At 36.0% G+C, this 20,246-nt stretch overlaps 1 protein-coding gene across 1 annotated transcript in view; it reads left to right on the top strand.

Moving 5' to 3' along the window:
• Nucleotides 1-6,636: 6,636 nt before the first annotated feature.
• Nucleotides 6,637-20,246, top strand: part of LOC106473788 — a gene marked incomplete at its 3' end in the record, with an annotated part of 30,934 nt that continues 17,324 nt past the window's right edge. The window contains exons 1-2 of the mRNA XM_013934465.2: nucleotides 6,637-6,761; nucleotides 14,617-16,909. Of these exons, the coding sequence (XP_013789919.2) occupies nucleotides 15,817-16,909 (1,093 nt within the window). The remainder of the gene's footprint in view (nucleotides 6,762-14,616; nucleotides 16,910-20,246) is intronic.

Genomic DNA, 20,246 nt, shown 5'->3' with positions numbered 1-20,246 from the left:
GTACCTTGGCGAATGCTCTAGTATTTACTAGATAGGGTAGGCTGGTATATATATAAGAGGGTGACAACGTGACGCGTTAATGTGTGTGTAGGTAATGAGTAATTGAACTGCGGTCAGAGAGAGACGTATTGTTGAAGTTAACGTTCGTTCGTTATAGTGTTTGTTTTAGCGCGAATATTGAAATTAAGTGTATCGTAAAGTTATATTCGGAAAGAATAAACCAGTTTTATTAAGTAAAGACATGTGTCGTTAAAGTTTCGTCGGAACGAAGTTACGGAAAAATCAATTACCAAAGGAGACGTAACAATATGTATAAGCCATTTCATGTAAAAGGCGTAAACACCATAACAGTTGTTGTTGTATTAAATGGGTTATATAAACAAGTATAACGGTAATCATTCTTCGCCAGCCTGTAAAAGGCATAGGTACACACCATATTACCTCACATTGCCGTTTAACCAGTTCAATTGTTGAGATATTGCTTGTTCGTGAGCTACTTCTCATGATAAAACACAGTTTTACATGTTTATTAAGACTTAATCTAAGCATTGGGTGTACAAGAGAATACGATTTATGAGCTATTGATGAGTTGTTCGTGAATGTTCATTGTTAGTTACTCTTAGACATTGTTATTATTTACTTAAAAATAATAAATAAGTAGTGAGTTAAACTTATGATATTCACCAATTATTTATTACCATGGTTACTCGCACAATGCTCTAAAACATGAGTATGTAAAAGAGCTGCTCATATTTGATGTGTATATTTTTATCACTAATAAAAACGTCATATCATATGATTAATAATAATAACACAAATAGTAGCTGCCTTGAAAATCTCTCTATTGTCTGTTTTAGTGCTCTACGTATACCACATGACCATGACGTGGCAGTTGAACTTTCTGCATACGTCACGATATTATTCGCGTGACATATTTTCACTGCTACCGAGGGTCGATGATTTAGTTATCACGCGAGCAGATGCGCTGTTAAGACGTGGATACTTTATGATGCTATTGACCAAGGTGGTTATGTTACATAATTAGGTTAGTGCCACCAGCTGGTAAGAAAACTAAATTTTGAATGTTAATGTATCTAACTGCAGATTATGATGGCTTGTATGTGTATTTTGTGTTTTATTTTGCCTTGATTCAAAACTGTAATGTCAGGAGCTTTGTAAATGAAACAAAATCAATTTTATTTTCCCAATTTATTTTTTTCTTGCGAAAGAAAGACTTGCATTATGTTATCTGTAATATTTGATTTAAAAAATAATCCACTCTTTGAAGACTGGATTTTGAAAGTTGGATAAGAATTACTAATGAACAGTGCAAATGATAACATCGTCCCTCGCTTCAGAGAACTGACTTTGGTGCTGTCACGTGACAATATGCGTTTCGACCCTTCTCATGTTTACGAACAACGTCAATATTTGACGTCATCATTACACATGCGCACCAGTGGTAGGCAAGAAACAGCATTGTCTACAGCTAGGAAGGTCGTTTTGGCGTGAGTTTTACCCGTTGTCTTTTTCGGAAAATTACTTCATTAAGCTGTAAAACGGGGAGAAAAATCATAAATATTAATAAATGGAGTTATTTTAATTAAAATTATGCTTAGAACTATGCCTGATAATGTAGGAATATGAAACTGTTGGCCTGATCTTATGGCAATGGTTCAGTTTAGCTATCAGTAACAACAGTAGGCTTAATAGTACTAGTTCTAATAATCATAGCACAACAAAGGAGGAACCTGTTGAACACTTCTCCGATTTGAATGATGATAACACAAGAACGGGAAGCATTTAGTCGATTGTTGTAAAAAATTTTTCATTATACTGTAATAAATTAACGTTAATAAAGCGAGTTAATTTTAAAATGAAATCTTATTTAGACCTACTAAATATGTTTTTCATCTCTTGAAATGCGACAAATTATGGTGATATCTTTCTTGTTTTGAAACGAAGTCATCTTTAACAATATCAGTAATATTAATATTATTAGTACCACTAGACCTACTGCTCTTATTGATTGCGATACTGACACCATGGCCATAAATTAGATCAGGCCTGCCATTTCGTATTCTTATCGCCCCTCCCCTGGTGACTGGTAAGTCTGAGGGCTTATAAATCTAAAATCGGGTTTCGATACTATTTTACGAAAAAAAAAGAAATAAAATTTAAACCAAACGGGATCTTGCTTACTATTAGTGCACATGTGCAGTGATGACGTCAAATATCAATGTTGTCTATAAACTTGAGAACTTCTGGTGTTTTCTTCAGCGGATGTAAACCGTCACAGTTCAGCAAATACTGCGTTATCAGGCTCTATTAGACACATGGTTGGTGATGAAATGTGCACTTAAAACTCGTAGCTATTATGTAAATAGCAGGACAAAAATTACTAGGGGAAATTTGGTAATTTTGAAATCAATTATGCGCCTCCAATTTACTATTTAAATGTCTTAAAAACTTTGTCGTTTGCTTTTTCAAATTTTCGTATGTTAAAGGAGGACAATTTAAATAATGAAGCTTCCTATTTGAAATGTCCCCCGCTAGGACAACAGTAAGTCTTCGGATTTACACTGCTAAAATCAGGGGTTCGATTCTCCTCGGTGGACACAGCAGATAGCCTGTTGTGACTTTGCTATAAGAAAAACACACAAGCATACATCTATTTGAAATAAAAATTAAACTAAGATCAACTCACTGAACTAAAAATCTAACAGTGTGTTCAAAATTGCCAATAATAATTTTACAAAACACACACACAGTCAAAAGTTCGTAACGTAAACCGTAGTTGCATATTAATTTATGTGATGTAAACCTTGTTAGGATAGATAACATTACCAACCGTTTCAGTGGCAGGAGCACGCCATCTACTGGACGATCTCAGTGTGCTCCTCAATACTGAGTTGTGATGAAACATCAATGTATTTGTGAAACTTAGCTCTTGTGTTCTGATAAAACTGGCTTCACGTGTTGATCATATAGATATTAAACTATATAGATCATATAGATATTAAGCCTAATGCTATCTATGTAGATTGCTTGAGTCTTCAACGTACCGAACTACACCACTGGCGAAAAGCCAATGAGCTGTCAGATTTTAGTTTTTTAATGGTAACTGATTTGGTTTAGTGTTAGGAGGTTGCCACGAGGACGGCTTTTTATGTAGCGTAAAGTTGCTACTGTGTATTTTAAATCATAGGGCGTGTGTGTGCGTGATATTATTAAATATTCACATCTGTAACTCCTTAGCAAACATGATTGAGTGACATAAACCAGTTCATTTTGTGGTACTTTTACGATAAAAATATAAAATAATGTATAGGTATGTTAGGTCCTGTTCACACTTTTTTTTATTATTTTTTTTTGCGCTCAGTACGGTTCGGTTCGTTTGGAGAACAGTGTGACCAACAAAGTTAGGCTGGCAAACTAACCGAACCGAACTGAGTCCACCAGAAGGAGTGGTGGTCTCGGTTTGTTTCGCTTGAAAACTTTAATGTGAACTTTACGTTAACAGCGAAGATGCCCAACCGATGAAACAATGCATTCTAATCATTATAAGTAGAAAGGTAAGAGAAGAAGATTGATTTTTTTAGTTTCACTCTGTCGAGAGCGTTAGTACTGTATCTTCTAGTTATTTCACCCGACCCGTTTTTTATGATTCTTACGAATCATTTAAAGCTTTTCTTTTACTGTACATGTGTATTAGTATGATGTCGAAAAAGCAAAATAGTGCTGGGTTTTGGGAAATATTATATAAAAAACTGGTAAGTTTCTTATTTAAAAAACTTTTTGGGGTACATATTCATTGACAGAGATTAATTTTTTTAACTAAAAGTTTATTTAAGCACGTGTGGCTCGTGACTCTTACACCTCTCACACATTTGCCATTTTTATTTTAATTTAACTTGTAATATAAAAACCGAGAGTTTATTCTTTTGCTTGTTTTGCATTTACGCGTAAATTCTACATTATTATTTAGTTTTTTTAAAATATCAAGAATGGACAGCTGAGGAACAATTACTTTCCTGTGAAAGTGCCCTCTTGTAGGAATTATGAATCATGCGAAGCGAAAATTCAAAACAAATGTATTAAACCTACTGTATCTACTGGATTTCATGTAAATATGTATGAACACGTCGCTGAAGTAGTTTTGTTACGTCATGCAAAGGTTGAGTACGTTATATTCAAATAATTTTGGAGCGTCTCTACATCGGTACAGTCTATATCACAACGTTTGGTCGCGCTCAACTTGATGACACTGAACCTTGACATTATTCCTATGGCGTAAGGCTGATATTTTCCAGCAGGCTTTCCATAACCCATTTAGCCTATGTGAAAGACGGTTTCTCAGCGCCCACTCCAACAGCCCAGTCAATTGTACAGATATTCATAGGCTCTGTGTCCAGTAACTTGACCTGTATATCTTCTTATGGAATAATAGCATGAATATCCGTTTTACTCTCCAGGTGCTTGAGACATCCGACGGTAGAAATGATATGTCGTAAACGTGATTTCGCTTTTCCAGACGGATATCCTTTCTGTTTATATAGAATACTATTGCCTTTGTTTGTGGATTCTCACCAGTTACAAGACGTTACACTTTCGTTACGACTTGTTGCGTGTCTCTTTTTGGTTGATACTGGTTCCTCAAGTTGATCCATTATATTTCGTTTTCTAATGCCATTAAGTGCTAGGGGTTTTTCCACATTGGAGATTCTAAATCCACGGTTTGAATACATCTTTATGATTTTAAGTACATAAATGTTTTGCGTTGGAAAAGGCGAAGACATAACTTTCCCAAAGTGATTACAGTACTTTCTGGTGGCATCACAGTACATACGAACGCCATGCAATGTCAAAATATAGTTGTGATACATGGCGTTCCACCGCAACTTTATATCGACTGTGTTTGTCGCGTGACTTGCTTACTTGCATATTCAAAATTGTTTTAATGTACCGTGCTAAACCTGTGTATTCGCTAAAACAGCTTAAAACATGTCGCTGTTTAACTTGTGTAATAGGTCGCAAACTCTTCCGCTATTTAACGTTTTAAAGTTAGTAATAGTTTCCAAACATTAATAAGTTTACTGACAGAAAACTCAATTATTCAGTGAAAGTTTACACACCGGTTCCTTATTCCTATTATTCAACTATGCGATGTGAATAATGGATTTTTTTATCCCCCATTTTAAATTACTAGTTTTTAAAGTATTATGAGTGATAAAAACTAGATATTGCTGGTGCCTCGAACTTTATTCTTTATCCCCATTTTACCCTCGAAAATGACGTCGACTTGGGCCTGGGATGACCACCAGGTGTTTAGAACGTTCCGCCCGCAATCTGCGAGTCGTGGGTTCGAATCCCCGTCCCACCAAACATCCTAGCCCTTTCAGCTGTGGGGGCGTTATAATGTGACGGTCAATCGCACTATTCGTTGGTAAAAGAGTAGCCCAACAGTTGGTGGTGGGTGGTGTTGACTAGCTGCCTTCCCTCTAGTCTTTCACTGTTAAATTAGGGATGGCTAGATCAAATAGCCCTTTAGTAGCTTTGCAAGAAATTCTAAACAAACAAACCAAGTTATCAAGGATAGGTTCAATCAATTCGTTTTTATGATTAATGATTTACAGATAGGTTCCGATTAAACGAGAATACTGGAACGATATTATTATAAAATGTGACTAATGAGTTGGCACCAGAACAGAGGAGGCTGCCGCCTCTTTTGCCGCTTAATTGTATATTAAAATCTTTGCGTTTCTGCGTTACGGGGACCTTTTTACGAGTGTACAGTGATTTATTTGATCTAGACCCGAAGCAAAGTTTCAAGAATTATAAAAAGTGTGTCAGATGCTATTGCATCCCTATATGGACAACACACATCCTCTGAATTTAGAAATCGACAAGGAGAAGTTCAGCTGAATTTCATGCAACAATGTAGAATCTCTGGTATGATTGGTGTAACAGACCGTACAGTGGATAACCGCTTGAACCCTACCTCACGACACCATCGCTGACTTGTACCACAATGGCAGAAAAAAATGTATGTTTCAACTCTTCGTTTTACAGAACAAGAGTCACGATAGAAAATATGTTTGAAAACGTCTTCCTTGCTTTAGACTGAGTTACTCAGAGCTCAAGATAACCTTATCAGTGATTGCACGTGCTGTTTTGCACAATAGTACCAAAGACATAGCAATACTTTTACCGGAAGGAGAAGATACAGCTGACTTTCCAGTATCCAATCTCGTGAAATATCATCCAGGCTTTGGGATAAATTTTGACCAGAAACTTTTAATGGATAGATACACATATAATTTTATTTCAGCACATATGTATACATACATCAAAAGTCAACACACACTTAGGAACTTAAGTATGTTGCTGGCAGGGTACACTTCAGAAACAAAAACAATGTTCTACAAGAATGAAAAAATGTCAAAACTGTTGACGTACACGTATATTCGTAGTATTACCGTTCCTGTCATTAAAACGTCCATAATAAGTATTATTATCGTCATTAGGTTTATTTTTAAGTAATTATTGTTCGAGTTTCCGTTTCTTCAGAACTTTTTCGTCTTCTTTAAGTTGTATTTTATTTTTTATGTTCTTTAGCCATTTGAACCAAGCGTGATATTATAACCTGACCTTGGAGTCCTGGTGGGATTTTCGTTTAGAAATACGAACTTTGGAAGCAGACAAATTCGATGACGAAGTTGATGATGCTTGTAGCAAAAGTCTGTGAAGAAGTTGATGGGGTATTTAAATTATTAGAAGGTTTCTGAAACTAAAAGTTAATGGATAAAAATAAAAGCATGCAAGTTTCACTGACAATTTGTTTCCCCCTTTTCGAAATACAGTGACTACATCAAATTATACCAGCAATGAAACATCATTGTCAACATTATTTAGTCACTTAGAAAATACGTGTAACCATGTAATACTGTATTTTATGTGAACACTCCTTGTCACATGCTGGTTTATTTTTATCAGTTTCTGGCATTACTTGTCGTTATCACAGATTCTATGATAAGGGGACGTAACTTGTCATTATTGTAGATTCTATGATAAGGGGACATAACTTGTCGTTATTGTAGATTCTTTGATAAGGGGACATTACTTGTCGTTATCATAGATTCTTTGATAAGGGGACATTACTTGTCGTTATCATAGATTCTTTGATAAGGGGACATTATTTATCGTTATTATAGATTTTATGATAAGGGGAACATTACTTATCGTTATTGTAGATTCTTTGATAAGGGGACATTACTTATCGTTATTAGAGTTTCTATGATAATAAGATAATGCATGAATACGTATCCAAATCTTTTTCAGTGGTTCAGCTCCCCTTTTTTTCCCCTTGCATCTATCTTTTGACACAGCCGTTTTTGCCTGAGTTTTCACGTGTTTCTGTAATTGTTAGCTTTTAAACAGTCTTCCAATATTAACTCTATGACAGAAATTAAATTCTTAACATATTTTTCTTCCAATTCCTGTGCCATTTTGTGTACAGTGAATAATTGTTGCGTCATTCTCTTATTTTCTGATATTTTTTTATTTTTTTAATTCAAGTAAAATCGTTTTTCTCAGTTTGAAATAACTCGGTGTTTTCTGTTATGAAACAATGTTAACTACTACTTTAGCCCGATTTGACATCCCTTTGAGACGAACTCGCTCAAGAACAGGTTAGTATGGCCTACTACTTCTAACGTGAACTAGCTTTGAGGCACGGGTTAAGTTGGAGTTACACCATAGCCTGATCGTCATGTGAATCAAATTAACCTGCAGTCGGCTGTAAGATTCATTACCGTTGCCAATATTACGAAACCTGGATATAATTACGATGGCTCATGTACTTGCAGTAGTGAACATCCAACAAGAAGAATTGATCGAAAAAAATATATATATATATAAAGACTAAAGTGATAAATAAACAGTACAACACCAGCCGTATTTTAACGGATAATTGAGTACGTTTACCGAAACACTATCTCTAGTGACTGGACAATGGACAGAAAATGTTCAAATTGACGAAGAATTCGTGACCACGCACACACGAATGTAACAAGAACATTATGTACTTTTCCCTACTCAAACTTTCTTATTAATATATTGCACCCCAGTAGTATGTCTGTGAACTTACAACGCTAGAATCCAGGTTTCGATACCCGTGGTGGGTAGAGCACAAATAGCCCATTGTGTAGCTTTGTGCTTAATTTCAAACAAACAAACAAAATTAATATATCTGGTGTAACTATGGCAACTGAGTTATTGTACAACACGCCATGTTATTTTGTAAAGAGCTTCTAGAAAGAAGTTTCGAGAAATGTTTTACAGTTACTGGTATAGATATTTTCATTATTTATGATTAAGCGTGCAGGAGTCTGGCATGGTCTGATGATTAGAGGAATCTGTGGGTTCAGGATCGAAATCTGTCACTGAAAAAACTCGCCCTTTCAGTCGTGTGGGCTTTATTATGTTACGGTCAATCGTAATCTTCGTTGGCAAACAGTTATTGTGTAATTAGAATATAGGTGTGAGATTATATTGGATGAATCAAGGGATGTTAGAAATTGATAATCTGTTACGGTTTCGTAATCTGTTCAAGTTTAATGTAGGTTTTAATGTTCTGCTAATACGGGATTGTTTTAGAATCGTGTGTTTACGTTCCTGAACTCGATTAAGCCTAACGGAATAGTAGAATTACAATTTTATCATTTTTAGAAATCTGAGAAGAAAAGAAGCGTCCATAACTTGTTGGGTTTTAAAATAAGACTGGAACTTATATATTAATTGCAAGGTAATCCTGTCGATAATCTCTTGCATGACACCAGCGTTTGGTTTATTAGTTAAAAGCTAATGGATCATGTTGTTTGACGTGAAGATTGTTCTGGTAGAGCTTGTTGACATTGTGTTAAACGTGTGCACGAACTCTCGAGTCTGATAAATCAGTGTCTTCATTCTGTTCGAGTTAAACCACACAGATATTTGACAGCTTTTGGTTAGAATCTGCCTTACTTTTTTATCTAAGTTTTTTAATACATTTTGATTTACATATACACTCACACGATAGTTGCTTAAAACAATTTTCATTTTAAGAATCGTGCTTAATAGAAGACAAATATTGCTTTAAAGCGCTAACTTTGATATTTAGATAAACTGAAACGTAATATTAATGAATCCACCATTGTTCTTGAAACATGGATTTTGTAAAAACAAAACAAAAACAACTATAAACATTGCCAGCAAGTGGATCGTCCATTTGCATCGTAAGTTTCGTCGAACGTGATTTATATGGATAATACATGCATTTTAAAGATGAACACTTAAGATTTTGAGAATATTTTAAGCAAGTGGTTTTGTGTAGGCCTACAAAAGTTTTTGTTGTTGTTTTACGTGAGCTATAAGCAGTATATCAATATACAACCGTTTAGGGCCTGTGAAAGATGGGAAAGGAATTGGTGTGTGTATATATATGGCAGAGTCACCCAGATTTTTGTCATCCACGCCCGTCTTTAATAAATATGGTTTCTTGTGCCTCCTCCTCTCCTCGCCCTTCACCCCCTGCGTGAAGGAGTGATTTAGTGACGCGATATAAATGCACAGCTACACATTAAAATGCTATCTGTGTTGTAGTAATAACCTATTATTTTAATTAATAAAAAATATATCAAACGCTTAATTTTACATTATTGCACTATTAACTCTATCCTAATCGCTTGCGCCCTCTGGGGGACGTGCCCCATACTTTGGGAGACGCTGGTATAGGTTAACGACAAAAGATGATTTAAGAAATGTGCTTTAGAGGTTTAAGCAAAATATCAGTAACAAGCTTACCTAAAAATGTAAAATAAGGGCCCATAGATAGCTTATTTTTATAGATCCAATGTTTCTGCAGTGCGACTTAATGTAATTAATTTTCCTTAAAAAAAGAAGAAGAAAAAAAGGTGACATTTGGTTGCTAAATTGTGTATTATCCAATTGCTGCTTACGTATTCCACATGAGGTCGATATTGTCTTATTTACATGTGTTTGTAAACATTTTCTGGAGTAATAAACTGTAATAAACTTTCTGCATTTCAACCATGACGAAAATATTTTCAATTCTAGCTTCACAGATGGGGACGAATTGAGTGTTCTTGCATGCATGCTACCTAAATGATTCACGAATCACCACACACTCATTTTGAAACTGTGGACTTTGTTTGTGGGTTTTAGCGCAAAGCTACCTATTAGGTTATTGCGCTCTGTCCACCGTGAGGAATTGAACCCCTGCTTTTATCATTGTAATCCCGTAAACATACCGCTGACCCACTGGGGAAACGTGGACTTTGTGAGCATGTTATTGTAGTTCTACATCGGAAAGCAAAGGGATCATGGATCATATCCCCCCGACCTCTCCTTTAGTACTATATGTATGGTTAGCGTGCCGGGCTGTGGAGTTGCCGGTCCAATGTTCGTGTCCTGCTACAGCAACAAGTAATAATAATATAGCACTTTCCACGTTGGGATAGTGGGTGCCTTATAAGTGTAACAGTCAAATCCCACTATAAGGTCAGACAAGAGTAGCTAAAAATATGGGTGCTGTTTACTAGCAGCCTTCTCTCTAGGCTGGCCCGGCATGGCCAAGTAGTTAGGGAGTTCGACTCGCAATCTGCGGGTTCGAATCCCCGTCCCACCAAACATGCTCGCCCTTTCAGCCGTGGGGGCGTTATAATGTGACGGTCAATCTCACTCTTCGTTGGTTAAAGAGTAGCCCAAGAATTGGCGGTGGGTAGTGATGACTAGCTGCCTTCCCTCTAGTCTTTCACTGCTAAATTAGGGACAGCTAGCGCAGATAGCCCTCGTGCAGCTTTGCGCGAAATTAAAAACAAACTAACTCTCTAGAATCTAGGCTATCACTTCAAAATTAGGGATGGCTTGCTCAGACAGCCTTTGAGTAGCTTTGCGCATATATTTAAACAAGCTACCTGTATTCTAAAAAGGTACGTTTCAGAGATAGATATAATATGAATTCTGACTTGCTTTATCTTTATGTCGCATAAGAAGTCCTTTTTTTTTTTTTTTTACAAATGACTTTAAATAAACAATTAACCATGAAAAAATAAGACCGAAGTGTAATGTGTTTCAACTTAAACTTATATAACGTGTGACTTCTCAGATATCCGGATATTAATGTTGAAACGAACAAAAACTTCTATTATCATCAGCATTATATATTGCAAACCCTGAAAACGTTTTTTTTTTTGTTGTTGTTGTTGTTTTTTCTCGGAACACTGTGGCTTTTGATCACATTAGGGACAGAGATCATGACCTCGATGACATTTGGTCCTAGTTCAACGTCCTGGAACACTTTACTAAGCAGCTAAGTATACCTTGAGACAAGTTATAGATGGATTATTATTGTAATATTTTTGTTATATAGATGGCCACCTGATTATGAAATCAGAATAAAAAAACGTCCGAACATCAAGTATTCGAATATCAACGGCGTTAACACCACCTTTGGGGTGTGCTTCTCATATGATTTTATGGCAAGCGTTATGTATATAAGTATAGTTTTAAGATAGGTTTAAATATTGGTTTAGTTAGCGTCTTATTCAAGGAAGATAATTAGTCCAGTTCAGAAAAAAGTTTATTGTTTTTGTGTTGACCTATTTTATCACGTTCTGGGTGAATGAAGTAAAGGAACGGGCTGAGTGTGATGTAGTGGCGATCGTGAATTCGAATATTTATGATTTACGACCCTATTTAGACCAGGAATATTAAGTATGTGCTAAGAATTATCAGTTTCTTTCCCCACTTCGGAATCGTATACGTGAAAAATCACTGCCTTTTCACTTCGTTGAACCTATGTTTTACGTTGTTGGCGCCTTTAGATAAATTTGGTGTCGTTGTTTACTTAAAGTTATGTTGTGAATGCGACTTGCTCGAATCACAGATTCTACGAATTCAATTTTATGAATTGAATTATCTCGTTTTTTATTCTATGAATTTAAAGTAGTAGCTTGATTTTTACTCCATGAATTTAAAGAATTAACTCGTTTTTACTCTATGAATTTAAAGAATTTGCTCATTTTCTACTCTATGAATTTAAAGAATTAACTCGTTTTTACTCTATGAATTTAAAGAATTTGCTCATTTTCTACTCTATGAATTTAAAGAAGTAGCTCGTTTTCTGCTCTATGAATTTAAAAAATTAGCTTATTTTTACACTATGAATTTAAAAAAATAGTTCATTTTTTATACTATGAATTTAAAGAAGTAACTCGTTTTTACTATGAATTTAAATAATTAGCTCGTTTTTTACTCTATGAACAAAAAATTAGCTCGTTTTCTACTCTATGAATATAAAAAATTAGCTTGTTTTCTACTCTGAATTTAAAGAAGAGGTTCGTTTTTTACACTATGAATTTAAATAAATTAGCTCGTTTTTAACACTGTTAAATCAATGAATCGTCTAATTTTTAGTCGTTAAATTAGCTCCTTTTTCAACATATGCATAGTTATATACTTATATATAACTTGGTCTGACTTAAACTAGATGTTGAGTATAGGAAAAAACAGACTCTATAAATAATAAGAAACTAATTGAAAAAATGACGATTCTAGGGCCGAGCAAAATTACAAGAGTTATATATTATTCACGCGGAAGGACTTCGAGTCAGTTGAAAACATATAGTTATGAATATATCTCTCGAATTGTCTCAAGTAATACCCTTATTTAGGCTTAAGTTTAAAGTATTGGCTGGCACAACAATTGACTTAATCGATAAGAAACGCTGCTGCAATAACTTCGCTTTACATATATAATCCTTGAAATGGATGAACGATATCTTCTCTACAATTCACAGTAAATCATACTGAGACATCTCTGTTTTCTGTATTGTGTCGTCATTACTTTCAATCCACATGAATGAGTTCACGTTTATAAACGATAACCTAGCTTACACTGGCATGCACCGTGTATTATGTATTAACTTTGCAAATTTTTAAAATTAGGCTGGGCTATGCATAGATAGTCCACGAGAAATCCTGAAACAGACAGAAGTAAACACGTTGTACTCTTTGGAAGTAGTGTAAAATAGTCACATGTGTTGTTAAACGAAGTAGCGTAAAATAGCCACGCCCCCCAGTGCCACAGCGGAATGTCTGTGGACTTACAACGCTAGAAATCGGGTTTCGATACCCGTGGTGGGCAGAGCACAGATAGCCCATTGTGTAGCTTTGTGCTTAACTTCAAACAAACAAAATAGTTACAGGTGTTGATAAACGAAGTAGCGTAAAATAGTCACAGGTGTTGGTAAACGAAGTAGTTTTAAAAAGTCACAAGTGTTGGTAAACGAAGTAGTTTAAAAAAGTCAAGTGTTGGTAAACGAAGTGGCGTAAAATAGTCACAAGTGTTGGTAAACGAAGTGGCGTAAAATAGTCACAAGTGTTGGTAAACGAAGTAGCGTAAAATAGTCACAAGTATTGGTAAACTGCTATCATTAGAAATTAAATATAGAAGTCATTAAAAAACAAACACTGTGGTAAAAAGTGCGAAGCAAAAATAAAATTAATTTGCTCGATAAAAAATTCTGTTGGTGACCTTCTTTTGTCATTCGCACCAATCACTGTGGTCTGCTTTAACGTGATATGATTTTACCAGCAATTGCTTTCTTCATAACCCATGTTTGTTGTGTAATGCGACGAAGACAACCTAGATACGCTGTGTAATATCTCCGAAAGGGGGGTCGAAGGCCGCTTAGAGGGGTCACCTGTTTTATTTGTTTGTTTGTTTCAAGTTAAGCACTAAGCTACACAATGGGCTATCTGTGCTCTGCCCACCACGAGTATCGAAACAGTAGACACTAAAATGACGTCATATAATGGATGTTTACATTGCAGTTTGTACTCTCGTGACGTCAGTAAATCGTGCGCATGCCTTGAATCACGAGAAGAATTATCCACTCTGTAGTTTACAACACAGCATGACATATGAACTTCAAAAGCAAGAAATAAAAATTTGTGTTACTCTTAATTTTGGTTTTATTTATTCTTGAAACAGAACACTATCGGGGACGCCAGGAAGTACATCTAGTAGTTTTTGTATACAAGATAATCTAGACACGTTATGTATAATATTTGATACTTGTATGTAAACCTGGAGAGGCTGTTTAATTTGTAGGCGGTAGTTCTAACCTTATCCGTCTTTTGCCGCATAGTTGTGTATCATATTAAAGTACGGTCATCTCCAGCATGGATTCTTCCACATTAGTTTATTCTTCGATTTCCAGCAATAACTTTCATACCAAGTCAGTTTGTATTTATATGAAAAGACGGGATTTTAAATTTCTCTGTAATGATGAAAGTTCCCGAGTTTTTCGAAAAAGTCCCCTGTTGTTTAAGGTTCAGAGTATCAGTACTTAAGAACGTGTTGAACTATGGTAGCATGCATGAGATAAGATACATCGAATGTCACATGTTCACCAGAAATCGATAAGAAAAGCACACTGTACTTTGTTGCATCTTGTTTTAATTTAAGATCTGTATTTCTCATTTTTCTATTTACTTTCGTATACTCAGAATAATAGTAATAATACTTTATTTTTCATCCTCTTTGTATAGGGAGTCGATCTTGGGACAGTGCAGAAAGTTTCAACAGAAGCAGAAATGTGTGGTTTGATATTCCAGAACATCATCAAGTAACCATCGGTACGATCATCTCACGATGCAAGTGGGCAAGACAGCGACCAAATCTAACCAGAAATTTACTAAGAAGAGGAAGTCATCGGGAGTTAGAGAAAAGGATAATGAAGTCATCATCAATAAGGTCCCAAAGTTCGACAGTAAGGTACCAAAACTTCAGAAGAGTTCCAAACCAAACAATGATGTTGCCGGCTCTAACACTAAGGTCCCAAAGTTTGATAATAAGGTACTAAAACTTCAAAAGAGTTCCAAACCAAACAGTGATGTTGTCGGCTCTAACAATAAGATACTAAAACTTCAGAAAAACTCCAAACCAAATAATGATGTTGCAAGCTCTAAAAATAATCGGAGTTCTGTTAGAAAAAATTCTTCCCTAAAAAGCAAAAAACTTTCCTCGCTAAAGAAGAAGTTTTGTGAAACAAAGAAATGCGCAACGGCTCCTAAAACAAAAACTAAACTAAACGTTTTCAAATCCCCAAAAGGATCTGCGAAAAACAAGACCAAAGATGGTAAAGAGAAAGACAAGACAGCAACTAACTGCAAAAAAGCAAAACACAAAACAGAGAAAAAAAACAGAGCCATGTCCTTCCATAAAACAAAGCCAAACTTAGTATTAACTTCGGATGGAGGTTTAGCCAGTCAGACGTTTTCATTGGAAAAAAAAAAGATCTCACTTCAGAAGCAATTAATAGCAACACCTTATCAGTATACACTCCAACAACGAGGTCCACTTTAAGGGTTAGCGGTGGAAGAAATGAAAAGCTTCACGAAGGTTTGCCAAACAGAGCCAGAAGAGTTAACAGCAATTCATCCAGAAAAGAGAGAAAATGTAAATTATCCAAATCATCTGCTGTAAATAAAATTGAGGACCATAAAGCTATCGTAAAAAAGATTAAAACATCTCAATGGCAGGTTTCTAGAGCTCATCGAGAAGCTAGTCTTAATGCCTTAGCTAAAGTCCACTTGCTTTATGAGAACAGCAGTCGAGGTAGCGGTTTGGGAGAACAGAAAGAGCGCGAGAAAGATGGAGAAGAGACCTTGTACTTGAAAAAAAGTAGAGAGAAGACAAAACCACACAGCAAGACATTTCCTGAAAAACAAAACGGTTTGAACAAAGTAATGAAAAAAAATAATGATCGGAAGCAAAATGGGAAAATTAAACGAAACCGGAGAGAAGCTATTAGTGGGGTGGTTTTTGACACAAAGTCTTGTAAACGTATGGCGAATTTAAATGCACAAGCGATTCTGTCTGCCAGCTATTGCCAAGAGCGGTGGCGTAGAGAGAAGCTCGAGAAGAAGGTGTGTCCTGCGGTTGACATTCAGTATGAAATTAGTCACGTGCAAGAAGAAAGATTGGAAGCATTTTCTGTAAGAGCCAGTGTTACTGAGTCCACCAAAGAACATGAAATGCGCGTGACAACATGCAATACCCAGTTAGTGGTCACACCGCAACAAAAGGACGAGAGTGTGAGAAATGAGAAGACGCTATCAAAAACTAGAGACAAAAAGTATAAAACAAAACCTGTAAAAACATGGACGGCTCCCAAGAGCCACGTGAAAGTGGGACGACGAAAGAAAAACTCACTGGACGTCCAGTCGCCTGTTCCGCCCGAAATGATTCCAATCTCTTGTGAGGTGCAAACCATTTCGTCCACTAGTGAGAGCAGCCGCACAATCGCCAGCTCGGGGCTTGAGAACGTGGGAATGGCACAGTACACAGAGGTAACCAAGGTTCAGATCAACCGAACAAAAGAGATGGAAATAAAAGAAGAAATGAGGTCTCAAAAGAAAACGGAGCGTTTTGTAGCCAATGACGATGTAGCTATTACTCGTATGTATCACTATCAAACCAAAGCAACAAGTCAGAGCTATCGTCTTCAGATGGAGACTACTTACCAACCCTTATCGACTCGGGAGTACTCGACTCCGGCCACAACCGTGAGGCAGCATCAGAAACCAAAGAGGCACGTTTCATCAGCAGGTCACGTGGTGCGTCCTGTGATGTCCGACAACCAGAATTTCTATAATTATTCCAATCACAACGCGATGGGCCCAGTGTCCAATCATCAGTCTTTCATGAACCCTAACCTGAACGGCATGAATAATGTGGCTATGGTTGGGATGGGCCCGATTTCAACAAACTATGGAAGTGCTTTTAGTGTTCCACATTTTGGACATTCACCTTCAATGCCTTACACACCTGATGAGTATGGTAAGTTTTCGTTCTATTATTAAAAGTAACAAATAATGCTCTTTAGCTTAAAAGGCTTGAAATTAAAGTCATTTCCTAAAATGATATAAACAGTATTTTTGCGCAATCTGTATTCCATTAACTGTCCTCTTGAGCAATTTATTCAATGTAAAATATCCCTATTTTAGCTGCAACTTAATCCTAGATTAATTAATGACAAAACCGCATCGACCTTTTATACACATTTTTCTAAACTATTTAGGCGGCCCTGCATGGCCAGGTGGTTAGGGCGCTCAAATCGCAGTCTGCGGGTGGCGGGTTCGAATCCCCGTCACACCAAACATTATAATATGTTATAATATGACGGTCAATCCCACTATTCGTTGGTGTGATGACTAGCTGCCTTCCCCCTAGTCTTACACTGCTAAATTAGGGACGGATAGCGCAGATAGCCGTCGTGTAGCTTTGCGCGAAATTCAAAACAAACAAACTATTTAGGCACCAAATTGCTTGCGGATCCACGAACGATTGTATTACAGAATCCCCAATAGCTCAAGAGTCACATAAAAAATGAAACCATATTAGCCCATTCAAGCCCATTAATTATCGCTGGAGTCACTTATGTATTTAACAGGGAACATTGGTGATTTTGTCCAATTTTTTGGTCAATTCTTTATACACCCGTAGTGAACAATATATATAAAAAAGTTGGGTAATTTGAAAACTAAGGCATTGAAAGCGTCTCGTTATTTTACTAATCCCTAAAAGCAAAAATTTGTATTTTCAACAAAATATGTAGTTATCAGCAAGTTAAGCGTTACTTGATCCAGTCTACCCTTTAATGTCATTTTGAAAAGAAAATTAAAAAAGCACTTCAACGTGAAGTAGTAAGATTATGTATGTATTTATTTTAAACTTGAAAACTGAAACTGCGCCAATGATTAAAGTAAAATGCACTCGTAAGTCTTAGAAGCATTGTTCTCATGAGTCCTTGTGACAAAAAAAAAGAGTAACTGTCTTTTATAATTTTCGCATTTCATTCATGATTTTTGTTTCAAAAAGAAATATATATATATTTACACACACACACACACACACACACATATATATATAAGATTCGCGTGGTTCACGTTCTTCTTAGTGGATACTTTGATGCACGTATCTATAAGAACAGTACATATGAAATATCAGCCTTATGAACCATAGTCTGATTTTAAAAAATTACTACCATCACGTTTAAATTAATTCGTATTTGTCCGTGTAAAAGACCTCTAATTAAAGCATCCTGTGTATAAATGAAAGCAACTATAGGACACCATCTACCATTGTCCAAGAAGATCTAGAAGAAGACAAAAAAAAACTCTGAAAGGGATATAAGCTTTGTGCTCCAATAAAGTGTATTTAGTCTTAATTATAACCCATAAACAGCATACCTTATCCCAGTTTCAACCAATACTTGCTGATAAGTTCACGAATGGTTCTACTAGCGAGTGATAATAAGTTAATACTCAATTCCTCTGTAAATTTGTATCATTCTACTTTATGATGTTTCAATCTTACATTCAAGTTTCTCAGGTTAATTCTAGAGATTATAAATCATACGCTAGTGTTGTAAGTGTATTACACTCTTAGCCGTATCCATACAGAATATTTTTATTGATCGTCGTACTGATACGGATTGTTTATTATATAATTATCAGTCTTTTTAAACATCAACAGAAAATACAGTTTCAGAATAATAGACTTTAATAGAATTGGGGTAATAAGTATTACATTGAGAAAAGCTTACTTGCGAAGTGGTTGCACAGCAGATTGACCATGCTTTATAAACATGTGGTAATGGTGGCGTATCTCTGCAGAAGCAAGACATGAAGCTACGGGCGGTATGTTTAGCGCATATATGTTTTATTCACAGTAAATAGCCAACCATACGACGAGCCATGGGTCTGAGCGAATATCTCGTAGTCCTTTCTGAGGGAAGATGTTTGAGTGTTAAAATAGCAAGGGAGGAAGGCACACCAGTATACGAGGATGTAAAATCTCCTGACCAGCATCCCACGTCACGCAGGACTGTTGCCAAAGTCCTCGGACTAATTCTTCAAGAACCCTTCACTCCTACTCATCCAAGAAAGTGACTATTAACAAATTCACAGAGATGTATGTTGGATAATTGGTCGAGGTCTCGATGTATTTGAACCAGTGGAACAACAACAAAAAAAAAAACAGGAATTTTGCTTCCGACTACAAGTTAGAACTTTTAAATACAATAGTATTATGGTTGCCGAAAATTTCACATTTATTAGTAAATTTAAACTTCACAAAGTTGACAGTAAAGCAAACTTTAGTTATTATCACGATAATGTATTGAGGCTACATGTGTAAGATGAAATTCGTAGTTATTATCACGATAATGTATTGAGGCTACATATATAAGATGAAATTCGTAGTTATTATCACGATAATATATTGAGGCTACATATGTATGATGAAATTCGTAGTTATTATCACGATAATGTATTGAGGCTACATATGTAAGATGAAATTCGTAGTTATTATCACGATAATCTATTGAGGCTACATATGTAAGATGAAATTCGTAGTTATTATCACGATAATGTATTGGGGCTACATATGTAAGATGAAATTCGTAGTTATTATCACGATAATGTATTGAGGCTACATATGTAAGATGAAATTCGTAGTTATTATCACGATAATGTATTGAGGCTACATATGTAAGATGAAATTCGTAGTTATTATCACGATAATGTATTGAGGCTACATATGTAAGATGAAATTCGTAGTTATTATCACGATAATGTATTGAGGCTACATATGTAAGATGAAATTCGTAGTTATTATCACGATAATTTATTGAGGCTACATATGTAAGATGAAATTCGTAGTTATTATCACGATAATTTATTGAGGCTACATATGTAAGATGAAATTCGTAGTTATTGTCACGATAATGTATTGAGGCTACATATGTAAGATGAAATTCGTCAACCGTATGGCCAAGTTGCCAAGAAGGTATGACTATACCGGGATAAGTCGTTTAGTCACACATCTTAAGTCCACAGTAGTGTTTGTACAAACTCTGGAAAATGAAACCAGTGTTCATGCTATCCACTTCTCCAACATACCCACGAAGTCATCTAATTGCACACCTATTGACTTCTGTTCATTTGATGTGTGTGTGTGTGGCCCAGCATGGCCAGGTGGTTAGAGCGTTCGACTCGCAATCTGAGGGTCGCGGGTTCGAATCCCCGTCCCACTAAACATGCCGTGGGGGCGTTATAAGTGACGGCCAATCCCACTATTCGTTAGTAAAAGAGTAGCTCAAGAGTTGGCGGTG

The sequence above is a fragment of the Limulus polyphemus genome, unplaced genomic scaffold (assembly GCF_000517525.1).
Source record: "Limulus polyphemus unplaced genomic scaffold, Limulus_polyphemus-2.1.2 Scaffold6505, whole genome shotgun sequence".
Classification (NCBI taxonomy): Eukaryota; Metazoa; Arthropoda; class Merostomata; order Xiphosura; family Limulidae; genus Limulus; species Limulus polyphemus.
The sequence above is the reverse complement of the archived record's forward strand: the minus strand, read 5'-3'. Positions and strand labels throughout refer to the sequence as shown.